The following is a 12,925-nucleotide window of genomic DNA, read 5'->3' as shown; positions in this document are numbered from 1 at the left end:
TCTCCCGGTGCATTGGGGGGGGTCTGTCACCCAAACATTCAGGCTCTTATAAGCCTGCCCACGGTGGCCAGACACTCCCGACCCCTCCACACGTAACCGAGCCCCCCCACCCTTGACTTTGTTCTTTGCCATGTGCCCCCAGCCACTCTCTCCACCAGCGCCAGATGGATCTTTCTAAAGTCCAAGCCTGACCCTGTCCCTCCCCCATGGCTCTGCATTGTCCCTGGCATCGAGTCGAAGCTCCTCGCCATGGCAGCTGGCCTCTGGCCACTTCCTGGGCTCACCCATCACCATCCCCCTCCTCCCACGCTGTGCTCCAGCTACACGGCACTTCCGCCAGCTCTTCAAGTGCCCAGTCCTCTCTCTTCCCTTCTTGTCTTTCGCACATGATTTTCTGTCTCCTTGGAACACTCTCTCCTTGTATATCCTTCAAGTGTTCTCTCCTTGGGCAGGCCTGGCTACGTAACTTGCACGGCCCAGTGCAAAACGAAAATGGGGAGCCCCTTGTTCAAAAATCATTAAGAATTTCAAGATGGCGACAGCAGGGCATTCAACCAAGCACAGGGTCCTTTTAAATGTGGGACACTGTGTGATTGCACAGGTCTTGCTGCCATGAAGCTGGGCCACCTTCAGGAAATCTTGGACTCTCCCCCTTCCCATCCCAGGCTCGGTTAAGAGCCCCTGCCAGCTCCCAAAGTCCCTCGGGCTTAAACAGGCCCTAATGGTCCTTGCCTGTGCTTCCCCCATCCCAGCCCTGCTTATGGGCTGCCATTGTTGGTGGGTATCTTTTCCTCCACTAGACTGGCACTCTGAGGGCCGTGCTGGTCACCACCGTGATCCCAGCATCACTCTACACAGGTCAGGGCAACAGCGAGTGTGGATGCCTAGCCTGGATTTGTGAGGCATGCAAGGGCACAGGCACCAGGGAGGAACCAAAAGCAGGAGCCAGGCCCAGGTTCAACCCAGAAGAGAAAGCTCCCCTTTGGGGGACCCCTTTGTCTGATTCTCTCATCTATGTGCCCAGGTACAGAGCTGCAAGGGCTGGCATGAGCGGAGGCCTTGTAAGGGGTCACAGGTATGCCTGCTCAGGTACTGTGTCAGATTCAGCCACACTTGGTTGGATCCGGCAGCATGCAGATAGGGAACAGTCCCACTATCAGGACTATAGTCACTTCAGGAAAATGCTCCAGAGCCAGCCCTGATGGCCTAGTGGTTAAACCTTGGCACCCACCACTTTGGTTCACTTCCTGGTTGCAGAACCACAGCCCTCGTCTGTCAGTTGTCATCCTGTGGCGACGGCTCACACAGAAGAACTGGAACCACTTACAACTATGATATACATCCATGTACTGGGGCTTTGCGGAGGGGGAAAAAAAAGAGGAAGATTGGCAACAGATGTTAGCTCAGGGCGAAGCTTTCCCTACAAAAAAAAAAAAAAGAAAAGAAAATGCTCCAGTAGCCTGGAGCTTTGGCCCCAGGAAAGCTGGTCTCAAAAATGTGCAGGGCATCCTCAAAGCCAGATGGAGGGTGACAGTGGGAGGAACAGCCCTCCCCGAGCTCAGGAAATTAGTGGACTCGGCTGGACAGTGTTGGACAAGCTACGTTTTAAATTCCAGATACATGTGCTCATTTGTCCACAGTTGTGTTGTTCCTGCGTGGGGGCGGGGACGGCCCAGGCGTCCTGTGGGGCAGGCAGAGGGGCCCATGCCAGAGAGACCAGCCTGTGCCCATGCACCTCCTCCCACCTCCCTGCTTCTGGATGTGCAAGAACTACCACTGGGTGTGTGTCCTCCTTCCGGGCCTGCATTTCCAGTGTCCACATTCCCCCCGACCACCCACAGCTCTGCCTTGTAGAGCCCTGGTCACTGTCTGCCTGGTACTTGAACCTGGAAAAGGGCCTTAATTCCTATGCTACAGAGAGGTCAGCTCCCCCACCTGAGGGATGGATCCTTGGCTATCAGAGACCAGAGCCCCACAGCTCTTCTTCCCCAGTGTCTCTGCAGTCTTGCCTAAGAACGGAGTAGCTGGACAGTGGTCCACGCTATCCTATTCTGCACAGGGGAGGGAGGCCTCAGGCGAGGCAGGCTCAAATCTCTCTCCAGTCCATCCACTTCAGGCCCCAAACTGGTCCGGATCACCCTTCTGCTCGGACTTTTGCAGCAGCCTCCTCCCTGGTGTCTCTGCCCATGTGCAACGAGACCCTCCCTGGAGCTTCCTGGAGATCCGGGAGCACCCCGCTCCTCACTGCTCAAAACCCTGCAGTGGCTTCTCATGCCACCTAAACTAAAATCCAGACTCCTCCCAGGCCACAGCGTCCTGCGTCATTTGCCCCTTCCCCGCCCACCAGCCTCAATGTAGCATCACTTCCCTTCCCTCACCCCCCGGCCTCCTTCAGTCCCTTTTACTCACCATGCATCCCTCTGCCCCTGGACTTCTGCACATGCTGTTCCAGTCGCATGGAATGCCCTTTCCACACCCTGCATAAAGTCCAACTTGAGCATCCTCAGGTCTCAGGGAGGTGTCACTTCCTCCAGGAAGCCTCTCTCAACCCCTCTTCCTGGCTCAGGTCCCCTGGTTGCAGGGCCTCCCCCAGTGCCACGTCTCTCTCCTGCATGGCCCTCCTTGTCACCATAGATGCTTTACATTTGCCTGTGTCATTATTTAACATTTTTCCCCCCACCAAATGGTGAGATACGTGAGGGAGGACAGGCCTGTATCTGTCCCTTATTGAATTCCCAGCAGGTCACACAAGTAGGCACCCAATAAATTGTTCAAATTTGAAAAGCAGGGCTGAGGAACAGCGCACTCTGGTGCCCCCTCACGGCAGCAACTGGTATCCTGTAGCTGGCACTAGGTATCCAACCCTCCCACTCCCTAGGCCCCTTGGCTTCACCTCATCTCAGCCACTGGAGGGTGACAAGAGGAAGGGCCTCATGATGCTGCTGGAGGACCCGGGAGTCAGACCAGGTCCCTGAGACTCAGGTTGTTCCCATGGCAGATGGAAGATCATTTCCAAGGCCCGCACCCACCAAGAAAGCTGCAGCAGAATCTGGGACGTTATCCCACCAGGACAAGTCATGCGCCCCTGGTTATGAGAATGGCCAGTCCAGTCTTGGGACCTCTTGGCCATGCTCCTCACAGCAGCATCACTCCAGAGAGGACTCATGGGACCCAAGTTCCCTCCACATCTCTGCCTCTGGACCACCCCCCAGAGTGGCCTGAAGTCAGGGAGTGCTATTCCTCTTACTGCCCATCCCCTTGCTGGATCTCCAATGAGCTCTGACATTTCTAAGGCCCAGGGTTTGTCCTCCAAACCTCCAGGCGTGGTGTCTGAGGGCGGCCCAGGGGAATCTGAGACAGAGTGAGGACCAGCCCTGGAGGGATGTGGGGTGGAAAGGCCCAGATCGACCTGAACCAGAATCGTAGGGTCTCTGCTAGCTGTCTACACTTTCTTACCTCCTGCTCTCAGGTCAGCTGAATCTGGCACCTGCCCCGCCGAGCCCCTCACGCTGCTCTCACGGGGGGCCCTGAAGCCTGATATCATTAAACACAACAGTCACTTGGGTCTCACTTGCCTGGTTTGCTTTGCTCTGTCCCTCCACCCGCTGCTTCTGTCTAGTCTTTGTTTTTCAGCCTAGGTTTGCCTGTTCCTTAAATATGGAAAGTCCCAGAGGCTGCCTCGCCACCCTGGTGGCCTCAGTTCCCCCTCACTGCTGAGCAGAGCCCTCATTTCTGTCCCCAGCTCCAGCCACAGACTAGGGGTCCTGAGGCCTCCTGGTTGCCACCCCCTGCATGTCCTCTGGGCCCCTCATTGGCCTCAGCATCTTCCTCAAACCTGCCCCCCCACCCTGGTCCTGTATCAGGGCAGATCCATTGTCCCCTCCCCTGGCCAGAGCCGTGGGCCTCACCCTATACACTTCCCTCCCCCACTGCCCTTCAGCTCCATAACCCACCCCCTCAGCTTCCGGAAGGTCCCCCCAACCCTGCTTTCCCCAGCCCTGCCCTGGTCTAGTCTTGTCCTCACCCACGCAGGCCCTGGCCCTGGCCTTCCCCGGGTTTCTAGCTTCAGTCTTCCCCTCTGGCCCACCCCCTTCATGACGGCTAGAAGGATCTTCTGAAAGCCCAGACCTGATCCTGTCCCTCCTCTGGACAGAATCCTCCATGGCTCCCTAGTCCTATGAGGCCAGAGTCTGAGCTCCTCAGCCTGGGGGTCCTGGCCCCGCTCACCCTTCCTGCCTCATCTCTACCACTGCACCCCCAGTGCCTAGCACTTACTAAGTCCTTGCTTGTGCTGTGTCCTCTGCCTGGAACCTTTCCCTCTGCTCTTTGCCCAATTATCTCCTTCAGATGTCATTCTCAGGTCACGTCTCCCCCAGGAAGCCCTCCCTGACCACACCCTAGGCCGAGTCAGGCATCTTCCCTGGGCTCCCACAATCTCCTCAGCTCCCCTCATTGCCACATCTCCGATCACTCCAAGCTGTCACTGTCTGAGGACAGAGCTTGGGGCTCTGTGTGTCACCATGGTGTGACCCAGCACAGGGCACACCCAGAGAGGTCACTCACAGAATGTCTGTTGACTGAATGGATGACCATTGTCAGCCTCATCCAGGGACCTCAGACAGAGCTGTGGGGGTCTCTCCCCAGAGATAGCACCCACCCCCCAGCTCCAGACCCCTGCATGATCCCCCCACCCCAACAGACAGAGACAAGGGCAAGAGCCCAGGCCCAAGCTTAGAAAAATAGGACTTTCTTGTTGTGCCCTGGTGCCCCCGACACCCTCCCCATCAGAGTTTTAAAAACCGTGAGCCATTTGGTGAGTCTGAGGCCAGGTCCCACCAGGTGCCTGGGTCCTGCCCCGCCTGGGGCCAGAAGGGCCACAGAGGTGGTTGCCAGGCTAGGGTCCCGTGGGTTCGTGGCTGGGCCCCCAGGGCTCACAGTCCAGCTGGACCACGGTGTGGGCCCTGGGTGCAGCGGGCTCAGGGGCGGGCGGGGCTGGCGCGGGGCCCAGGGCGCCGTTGGTCTGGGAGCAAACGCTGCTGACTGGCGCGGGGGCCTTGGCCTTGCCCGGGGGCTGGCCCCCGTGCACCTTGTAGCGCATAAGCAGCACAAAGATGAAGACCAGTACTGAAGCCACGATGACACCACCCAGCGCGATGATCATGGTGCCGCCCAGGAAGGGTGCGTGTGGGGCCGTGCATGGCCGCAGCGCCAGCTCAGTGGAGAAGCGGGCGCAGCCCACGGGCCGTGTGGCCGTCAGCCCGGTGGCGCTGTCCTCGTACACCGCGAGCACGCACAGGTCGTAGGTGCGGCCTGAGGCCAGGTCTGTCAGCAGGAAGGAGCGGCTGTCGGCCGGGATCATCCTGGAGGGACAGGCAGGTGGGGTGAGGTCTCTGGATGCCCAGCGGCCACCCTGCCCTCTGCCCCAGCCCTGCAGTCTGGAGGATTCCACTGCCCCGGCCCGCGGCCCCGCCCACTACCTCATTTCTCTCTAGACCCTGAGTCCTTCAAACCACAACCGGAAGTTACCTGTGGTTTTCTCTGTAGCCCACCCCTTGACTTCTCCCAGTCCTGTTTTACTTTGTCGCCAGCTCCCTGATCCCCGTCCTGCACGGCCACCCAACCCAATATCCCACCAGGCGTGCAGCCCTAATTCCCCCAGATTCCTGCTCAACTTTGTCCCACCCACCACCTGATTTCACTCTCCTCCCCGCTTCTCCCCAGCTCACTGCCGGAGTTCTTCAGTCTATCACCCAGCTTCCCGCCAGCCCGCCCCCCGAGTACCCTGTGGCCCTGCCACCAGACATCTCTCCAGCTAGCCATCCAACTGTGTCCCAACCGTCTGACCTCCTTCTACCCCATGCCCACCTCCTTCTAGGTCCCCATCAATCTCCCCCTAATCCCACCTCCCAGTCTGCCTCCAGACCCTCAGCCACCTTCCCCCTGCTCCCCGTCTGACTCTTCACCAGCTGTGCTGATTCCCTTTTCCAGCTGCCTGATTTTCCTCCGGGGTACAGCTAGAATTCTAATCCAACCGCTGATGCCTGCTTCCCCTCTAACCTGCCAATGCACGTCCCCCTAGCCCCACTGCCTTATTATTGTTATTGTTTCTCCAGCACTGCCTGCCAACGCTCCTCTCGTCTGACTCCGTTTTCATTAAACTGATGTGTCTCAGCCATTGCTGCTGATTTCTTTTCCTCCCTGTTGCCTTCTTTCTTTCCAGCTCTGTCTCCTGATGCCCTTTTATCTCTGTTGACTGGTTTCTAGAGATCCTTACCTTTCTCACATCCTTCTGTCCTTAGTACCCAATCCCACTCTATTTCCTTTTGTAGCAGAGCGCCCGGTTGGAGATTTAACTTGTTTTATAATCCGTTTTATTCCTAAACTGCTTTAACGAGGGAGGTACAGGGAACTGCATGATTGACTCTGGGAAGGTGACTATCTAGGACAGCATTTGTCCCCTCCCGGCCAGGCAAGGCGGACAGGACGTGTGTGATTGTCAGGTGTGGGCCCTCCGAGGGATCGATTGAGTGCTGCTGTCTAAGAGACGGAAGGAGGGAGCTTGCTGGATTTCCAGGACTAGAAAGGAAATCAAGTGACAATCTCTTGAGGTGTGGGCCCCTGGGGAGGGAAAGGGCACCTAGGGACTGGCTTTACAAGGTGCAGATCCTAGGCCCTGGGAGGCCCAGTCCTCTGCAGCCAGGCCTCGGGGCCCAGCCCGGCAGGGAGCCATCCAGGGCCAGCCAGACAAGGCTGGACTTGGGTGCAAGGTGTCACAGCCACCACTACTGACCACCTGTGGCCACCACAGATGTTCCCTGTGCCCGGCTCGGGCGCAGAAGATGTACTGACCCCCATCTCGGAGTATGTAAGCCCCAAGTTTGTGTTTGCAACAACAGAAGAGAGAAGGGAATCCTCAACAGGCGGCGACTCCCCAGTTCCCCTGCCAGGTGGAGCCTGAACTAGGCTTAATTCGATTTAGAACATCAAAAACTGAGAAGTCTCCATGACAGAACTCTCAACACGTGGAGCAGTTCCCACTGCACAAAGCCCAAGGCCATCTCTACTAACTTCCTCCCCTTCCGGCCTGAGTTTCTTTGCAGCACAGCTGCCTCAGTTTACTTTTCCTGTGACCCCCGTACCCTCCCCCCTGATCTCCTTTTCTTCCGCAGCCTGGCTCGTATCTGGCCCCGTTATCTGGAAACACCTGGTTCCTCTTTACCTTGACTTCTTAAATTGCGCCCCCCATTAACCTTTTACTCTTACTGCCTGATTGCCTTTTTATGTTTAACATTTACTTTTGCTGCCTTATTTCTTTTTACTCATGCAGCCTGATTTCTTTTATCCTCATTGCTTGATAAATTTTAGCCCTGTAGCCTGATTTATTTTACATTTGCTACCTAATTTATTTTGTCTCTACTGTCTGATTTCTTTTCACCACTGCTGCCAGATTTCTTTTACTCTCTCGGCCTGATTTCTTTGACCTTCGCTGTCTGACTTCCTGTGTAGCCTTGCAGCTCATTTCTCGGCTGTGCTGCAGCCTGGGGTATCAGTAGGTGGACTTCCAGCCCTCCCTCCACCCTGCCCCCTACCCACGAGCTGCCCGCGCCTAGACCCTGCACCTGTAGACGAGGATGTCATCGGCTGAGCTGTTGTACTGGATCTGGTACATGCGGATGCCTGGGATAGGCCGCTGATCTGGCCACTGGATGAGAGCAGCTGTGGCCCCATGCTCAGTCACCTGGACACCACGGTCAGCAGGGGGCCCGGTGTCAGCCGCCTTGGCGGAGGCGGAGGCAGAGGCGGCAGAGGGCGGGGTGAGGGCATCAGGATCCCCGTCCCGCGGGGGGTCACAGCTGGTGCTGTTGGCTAGCTGGGGGGGTGGCGGGGGACCCACGGTCAGCTCAACAGCAGCCGTGGCCTCGCCAGCTGCATTGGCCGCAATGCAAGTGAAGATGCCACCATCGCTCGGCTCGGTGACCAGCAGCTCCAGCGTCCCATTAGGGAAGGCGCGAGCGCGACTCGAGTTGCCCAGTAGCCGGCCCTGGGGTGACACCCAGCGCACTCGGGGCTCAGGGTCCCCCACTGCCCGGCAGCGCAGGGCGGCGGGCCGACCTGCAGGCACCGCCAGGGGCGGCGAGCGGTGAGTCACCACTGGGGGCTCGCACACAAACTCCTCCTCCCCTACGGCCCAGAAGTAGCGGCCACCGAGAGCAGGGGGGGAGGCGCAGGCCTCGAGGTCGTCCTCCCGTGCCAGCCGCCGCAGCCACACCAGCTCGCAGTTGCAGTGCAGAGGGTTCCCGCCGAAGGCCAGCACCAGGGCAGAGGCAGGGGAGCCGCGGGGCCTGGCCAGCAGGGGCAGGCGGGAGAAGAGTGGGTCGGGCGGGATGGTGGTCAGGCGGTTGGAGGTCATGTCCAGCCGCGCCAACTTGTGCAGGCGGGAAAAGGCGCCGGCAGGCACAGAAGCCAGCAGGTTGTGGTCGAGGCCCAATGTATTGACATTGCCCAGGCGGCCCAGAGCCTCCCAGGGCAGCTGCTCCAAGTTGTTGTAGGAGAGGTCGAGGTCCTCCAGGGTCTCCGCGCAGTCGTCCAGGGCACCAGCCGCCAGGGCTGCCAGCTGGTTGTTGCTCAGGATGAGGTGGCGCAAGTTGACCAGGCCGCGCAGCTGACCCTCGCCCAGCGAGGTCAGCCGGTTGCCGTCGAGGTGCAGGGCGCGCAGGGCGCGCAGGTCGGCGAAGGCGCCGGCCGCCACGTGGCGGATGGTGTTCCGCGACAGGCTCAGATGCAGCAGGCCCGTCATGTTGGCCAGGTCGCGGCGGCGCACAGCAGCAATGAAGTTGTCCGCCAGGCGCAGCTCGGCTGCCCGGCGGTCCAGTGACGGGGGCACGAACAGAAGGCCCGCCCCGGGGCACAGCACGCTCAGGGGTAGGGACTGTGTCTGGCAGCGGCAGCGGCGGGGACACAGGCTGGATGTGGCCGGCTGTGGTGGAGATGAAGCGGGGGCCAGCGGCAGCAGGCAGAGGAGCAGCGGGAGGACGGCCATCGCGGGCGGGGGCGGTCTGCAGGAAGAAGAGAGGCGTTAGGGCAGGCTGAGGCCAGCAGAAGGGTGCCAGAGGGGCTGGGGTAGTCTGAGAGCAGGAGAGGTCACAGTGGGCTGAGAGCAGAATGGTCAAAGATGGTCAGAGAAAGGAGTAGTCAGACAGATCAAAAGCCAGAGGAGATGGTCAAAGACTCAGAGAGACAGACGTGTCACAGGGGGACAGAGGGAGCAGAAGTGAACAAAGGGTCAGAGGGTAGGGAGGTGGTTAGAAATGGTTAGAGATGGTCAGAGGATGGGAGGGTTGGTCTTGGAAGGTAGAAGGTAAGTCAAAAGGCTTTAGATGAGGTCGAAGAGACATGGCCAAAGATGGTCAAGGAGAGGAGAGGTGGTGGTGGTGGTGAGGGCAAGGATTAGAAGTAGTCAGGCATGACCAGAGAAGAGAGGTGATTACAGATGGTCAAGAAGATGAGAGGTGGACAAAGAGAGAAGTGGTCAGGGATGGTCAGATTCAGGAGAGATGGTCAAAGGTGGTCAGAAATGGTCAAAAGCCAGAGAGGTGGTCAGAGAGAGTAGGAGAGGACAGACACATCTGAGATAGTTGGAGACGAGGACAGCTGGTTAGGATGATGGATGTGGAGAGAGGTCATCAGAGAGAGGAAAGGCAGTCAAAGATGTATGAAATGATCAGACAGCACCAATGATCAAGAGAGACAAGAGAAGAGAGTTGGTCAGTAAAGGCCAGAGATAGTCGGATGGCAGTAGACAGGCAGTTAGGGTCAGGGACGGTAGGAGGGCAAGAGAGACAGTGAAGAATGATCAGAGAGAGGAGAGATGGACAGAAGCGGCTGGAGAGAAGAGGGGTAGACGGAGATGGTCACAGTCACAGGTCAAGCCTTAGAGCCAGGGGTGGACAAGGGCAAGGGAGCCGGCGAACAGAGATGTCAAAGGTGGTCACTGAGTGAAGCAGTAGACAGAGGTGGCCGGAGCGAGCTGTGGACAGGGGTGTTAAAGAGGATCAAAGAGAGAAGAGGCAGACAGAGATGGCCATTGAGAGGAGCGGTGGACAGAAGTGTCACAGAGGATCAGAGAGAAGAGGTGGAGGAAGGAGACTAGAGAGAAGAGTGGTGGAGAGGGTCAGACAAGACAGATGTGGGAAGAAGGTGGAGAACAGGGTGGAGGGTCAGAGACCTGGAGATGCCATCGACGGGGGGAAGAGGAGGTCAGAGGGGCAGGGCTGGCCAAATGGCCAGAGGGTTTGAGGCAGAGCAGGAGCTGGAGGTAGACCCTTAGGGGACAGGGGAATGTCTGTTTCCTGGGGAAATCCCAAGGGTGCCCAGGGGGACCTGGTCCTCACTTACCTCCACCCCCAGCCACAAAGTTCCTCCCAAGTCCCTCCCCACCATGGGGGTCTCCCAGTAGCCTTACCTGAGCTGGAAGCCACCCCAGGGAGCAATGTCCTCAGGCTCCAAGGGGGCAGGGGGCAGGGTTCTGGAGGGAGCACCTGGTCATGCCTTTCCTGTCCCCAAGGCCTCTGTTGTGTCTCAGCTCAGATCTGTGGCCACGGAGACTCTAGACCTTGATACTCGGGGTCCTGGATCTCCAAATATTGGGCCTCTAGGGTCCAATTTTAGAACCCAGACCCCGTTTGGGTTGCTGAGGGTCAGGGTCTCCCAGTTCCAGTCTTGAGATGCTAAATAGCCAAATGAAGAGTTTAGGGTCTGAGCCCCAAGCCCAGTCCTGGGATCCAATACTGGGGTGCTGGGTTCAGATATCGGGGTGCTTAGTAAAGATTTGGAGGTCTCTAGCTCCAAATTTCAGTATTCAGGTTTGCAGCAAAGACTTCAGGCCCAAACTCAGGTTTAGGCCCCTTAGAATGCCAGGGTTCAGATCTTGGAATTTGAGGCCTAATTCTTAGGGTTCAGGTCCTAAATAGTGGGTTCCAGGGTATAGATATGGGAATCTGGTCCCAGATTTCAAGGTCCCAGGCGCAGAATTCAGAGTTGAGCTCTAGATTTGGGGTTTTAGGTGCTCAGTCTTGAGGTTCAGGCTCCAAATCTTGCCGTCCATATGCCAAATCTTGGGGTCCCAGGGACGGATGTTGAGATTCCAGCCCCAAATATTGGTGTTCAGGCTCCAGGTCTTGGGCTCCCAGCCCCAGATCAGGGTCCCAGGCTCAGGTTTCCAGATCCCCGGATCCAATCTCGGGGTGCAGGGCCCCGATGTCGGGGTGCGGGCCCTGGGTCTAGGGCGGCGGCGTGCCGGCTGGCTTCCCGGGCTGCGGCGGGGGCTGGCCCGGAGGGAGGGGAGCGGCTGCGGTGGGTGGGGGGGCGGCCAGGCAGCCCCCGCAGCCGGGGTGGGGCGAGGCCTGGGCGCGGACAGACGGACACACAGGGACTCGCGGGCTAGGGGCACCTCAAGGCAGGTGGGGGCGCAGGGGGGAGGGGCCACGCTCAGAGACCCCTCCCCCGCCGGGGCCGGGGCGGGGGCCGGGCGGGGGCAGGGCAGGCGGGCCGGGGCCGGGAGCTCCCGCGGCCTCCTCGCCGGGAACCCGGGGCCGCGCGCGCGCCCGCGCTTAAAGGAGCAGGCCCCGCGCGCGCCCGCGCTTAAAGGTGTAAGCAGCCCCCTTCTCTGCAAGGCGCGTCCCCAGCCCCACCTCCCAAGGAGTCGCCCTGGCAGTCGCTTGGGAGAGAGGATCCTTGGATACAGAGAGAGATACAGAGACAGAGAGCGGCACAGAGATAGAGAGAGACAGAGATAAAAAGATAGACAGACAGATTGAGAGACAGAGAGGAGTAGAATGAGAGAGAGAGGGAAAGAGAAAGACACACATATCCAAGAAGAGAGACAGTGAGAGACCCAGAGAGAAATAGACAAGAGACAAACACAAGTCAGAGATAGACAAAGACAGAGACACAGAGAAAGTCAAAGAAACAGGGAGAGACAGAGAGACAGACAGACTGGGGCAACTCAACTGTGAGGATGGGTATGTGTATGCGTGTCCAGTTCTCATTCACAGCCTTGGATGTGGCCCTCCATCCCAGAGCACTGCTCCCAACCTGTCTCGGCACCACCTCCCTGGGATGTCCCTTCCACAGCTGGAGTCCCCTTACTGGGACCCTGGCTGCAACAGGCCTGATCTTTGCGGCCAGAGGGGAGACTGCTCTTTCCCAAGGCTCCTTGCCCTGGTACAAGGGGAACACTTGGCTCCAAGACGCTGTGCCCTCTGGAATTAGAGCTAGACCTCAAGACACACTGGCCCGATAGCCCATGGAGGAAGGAGAAGATAGGAAAATGGGACAGAGGCAGGGGGCTGGCCAGGTCGACCCAGAAAAGTGTGTTCACTGCCTTCCCCTCTCTCCAATTCAGGTCCACTGGCCCACAGAGGATTCTACTAGAATTGTACTAACATATGACTCACCGGGAGTGGTGTCTGCCTGTCCTGACGCCTGCCTGTGAGAGGATGAAGGAGGGGGGTGGGGGGGGGGTCCCACGTATCTCCTGGCAGATGGTGTCGCAGGAAGAGGGATGCGGGCCTGGGAACTTGGTTATAGCAATACGGGGGACCTGATCTTTTGGGAGCCCTGGTCTGAAGGGGACACATCCTTGGCCAGTGGTCATGGCCTTACCCTGGGGGAACCTGAATGGTCACGAGCCACCTCCACTGAGTGGAGGAATCAGGCAACCTTGTTGGGGGTGGGGCATGGATGCACATCCACCCTGGCATCCCTGCCTCTGCTGAAGGCTTCAGAACAGACTTTTGGCTCCTTCCACTTATGTGTATTGAAAAACTGCAGCTAAAATTAACTCCACTCCAGGGCCCGCCTTTCCAGATCATTAGCAAAGTTCATCAGTGCTCCTGGCCCAGCACAGTGGATACTGGTTACTCAG

The 12,925-nt window shown here is 58.4% G+C and overlaps 1 protein-coding gene across 1 annotated transcript; it reads right to left on the bottom strand.

The window, feature by feature from the left end:
* Nucleotides 1-1,591: 1,591 nt before the first annotated feature.
* LRFN3 (leucine rich repeat and fibronectin type III domain containing 3) lies at nucleotides 1,592-11,510 on the bottom strand. The gene is made up of 3 exons (XM_014838292.3): nucleotides 10,463-11,510; nucleotides 7,620-9,056; nucleotides 1,592-5,360 (listed from the first exon to the last, which is right to left on the bottom strand). The coding sequence occupies exons 2-3, from the start codon at nucleotides 9,038-9,040 to the stop codon at nucleotides 4,895-4,897; spliced, it is 1,887 nt and encodes a 628-aa protein (XP_014693778.3). The 5' UTR covers nucleotides 9,041-9,056; nucleotides 10,463-11,510; the 3' UTR covers nucleotides 1,592-4,894.
* Between the last annotated feature and the right edge of the window lie 1,415 nt (nucleotides 11,511-12,925).

This window comes from Equus asinus, chromosome 26, assembly GCF_041296235.1.
Source record: "Equus asinus isolate D_3611 breed Donkey chromosome 26, EquAss-T2T_v2, whole genome shotgun sequence".
Lineage (NCBI taxonomy): Eukaryota > Metazoa > Chordata > Mammalia > Perissodactyla > Equidae > Equus > Equus asinus.
This window is presented reverse-complemented; position numbering and strand designations above follow the sequence as displayed.

Bases quoted from the DNA above. Each gene is read 5' to 3' on its own strand.
- LRFN3 (XM_014838292.3), bottom strand. From the start codon at position 9,040: ATGGCCGTCCTCCCGCTGCTCCTCTGCCTGCTGCCGCTGGCCCCCGCT. The intron at 5,361-7,619 runs GTGCAGGGTCTA...CTGTCCCTCCAG, and splicing joins GATGACATCCTCGTCTACAG to GATGATCCCGGCCGACAGCC.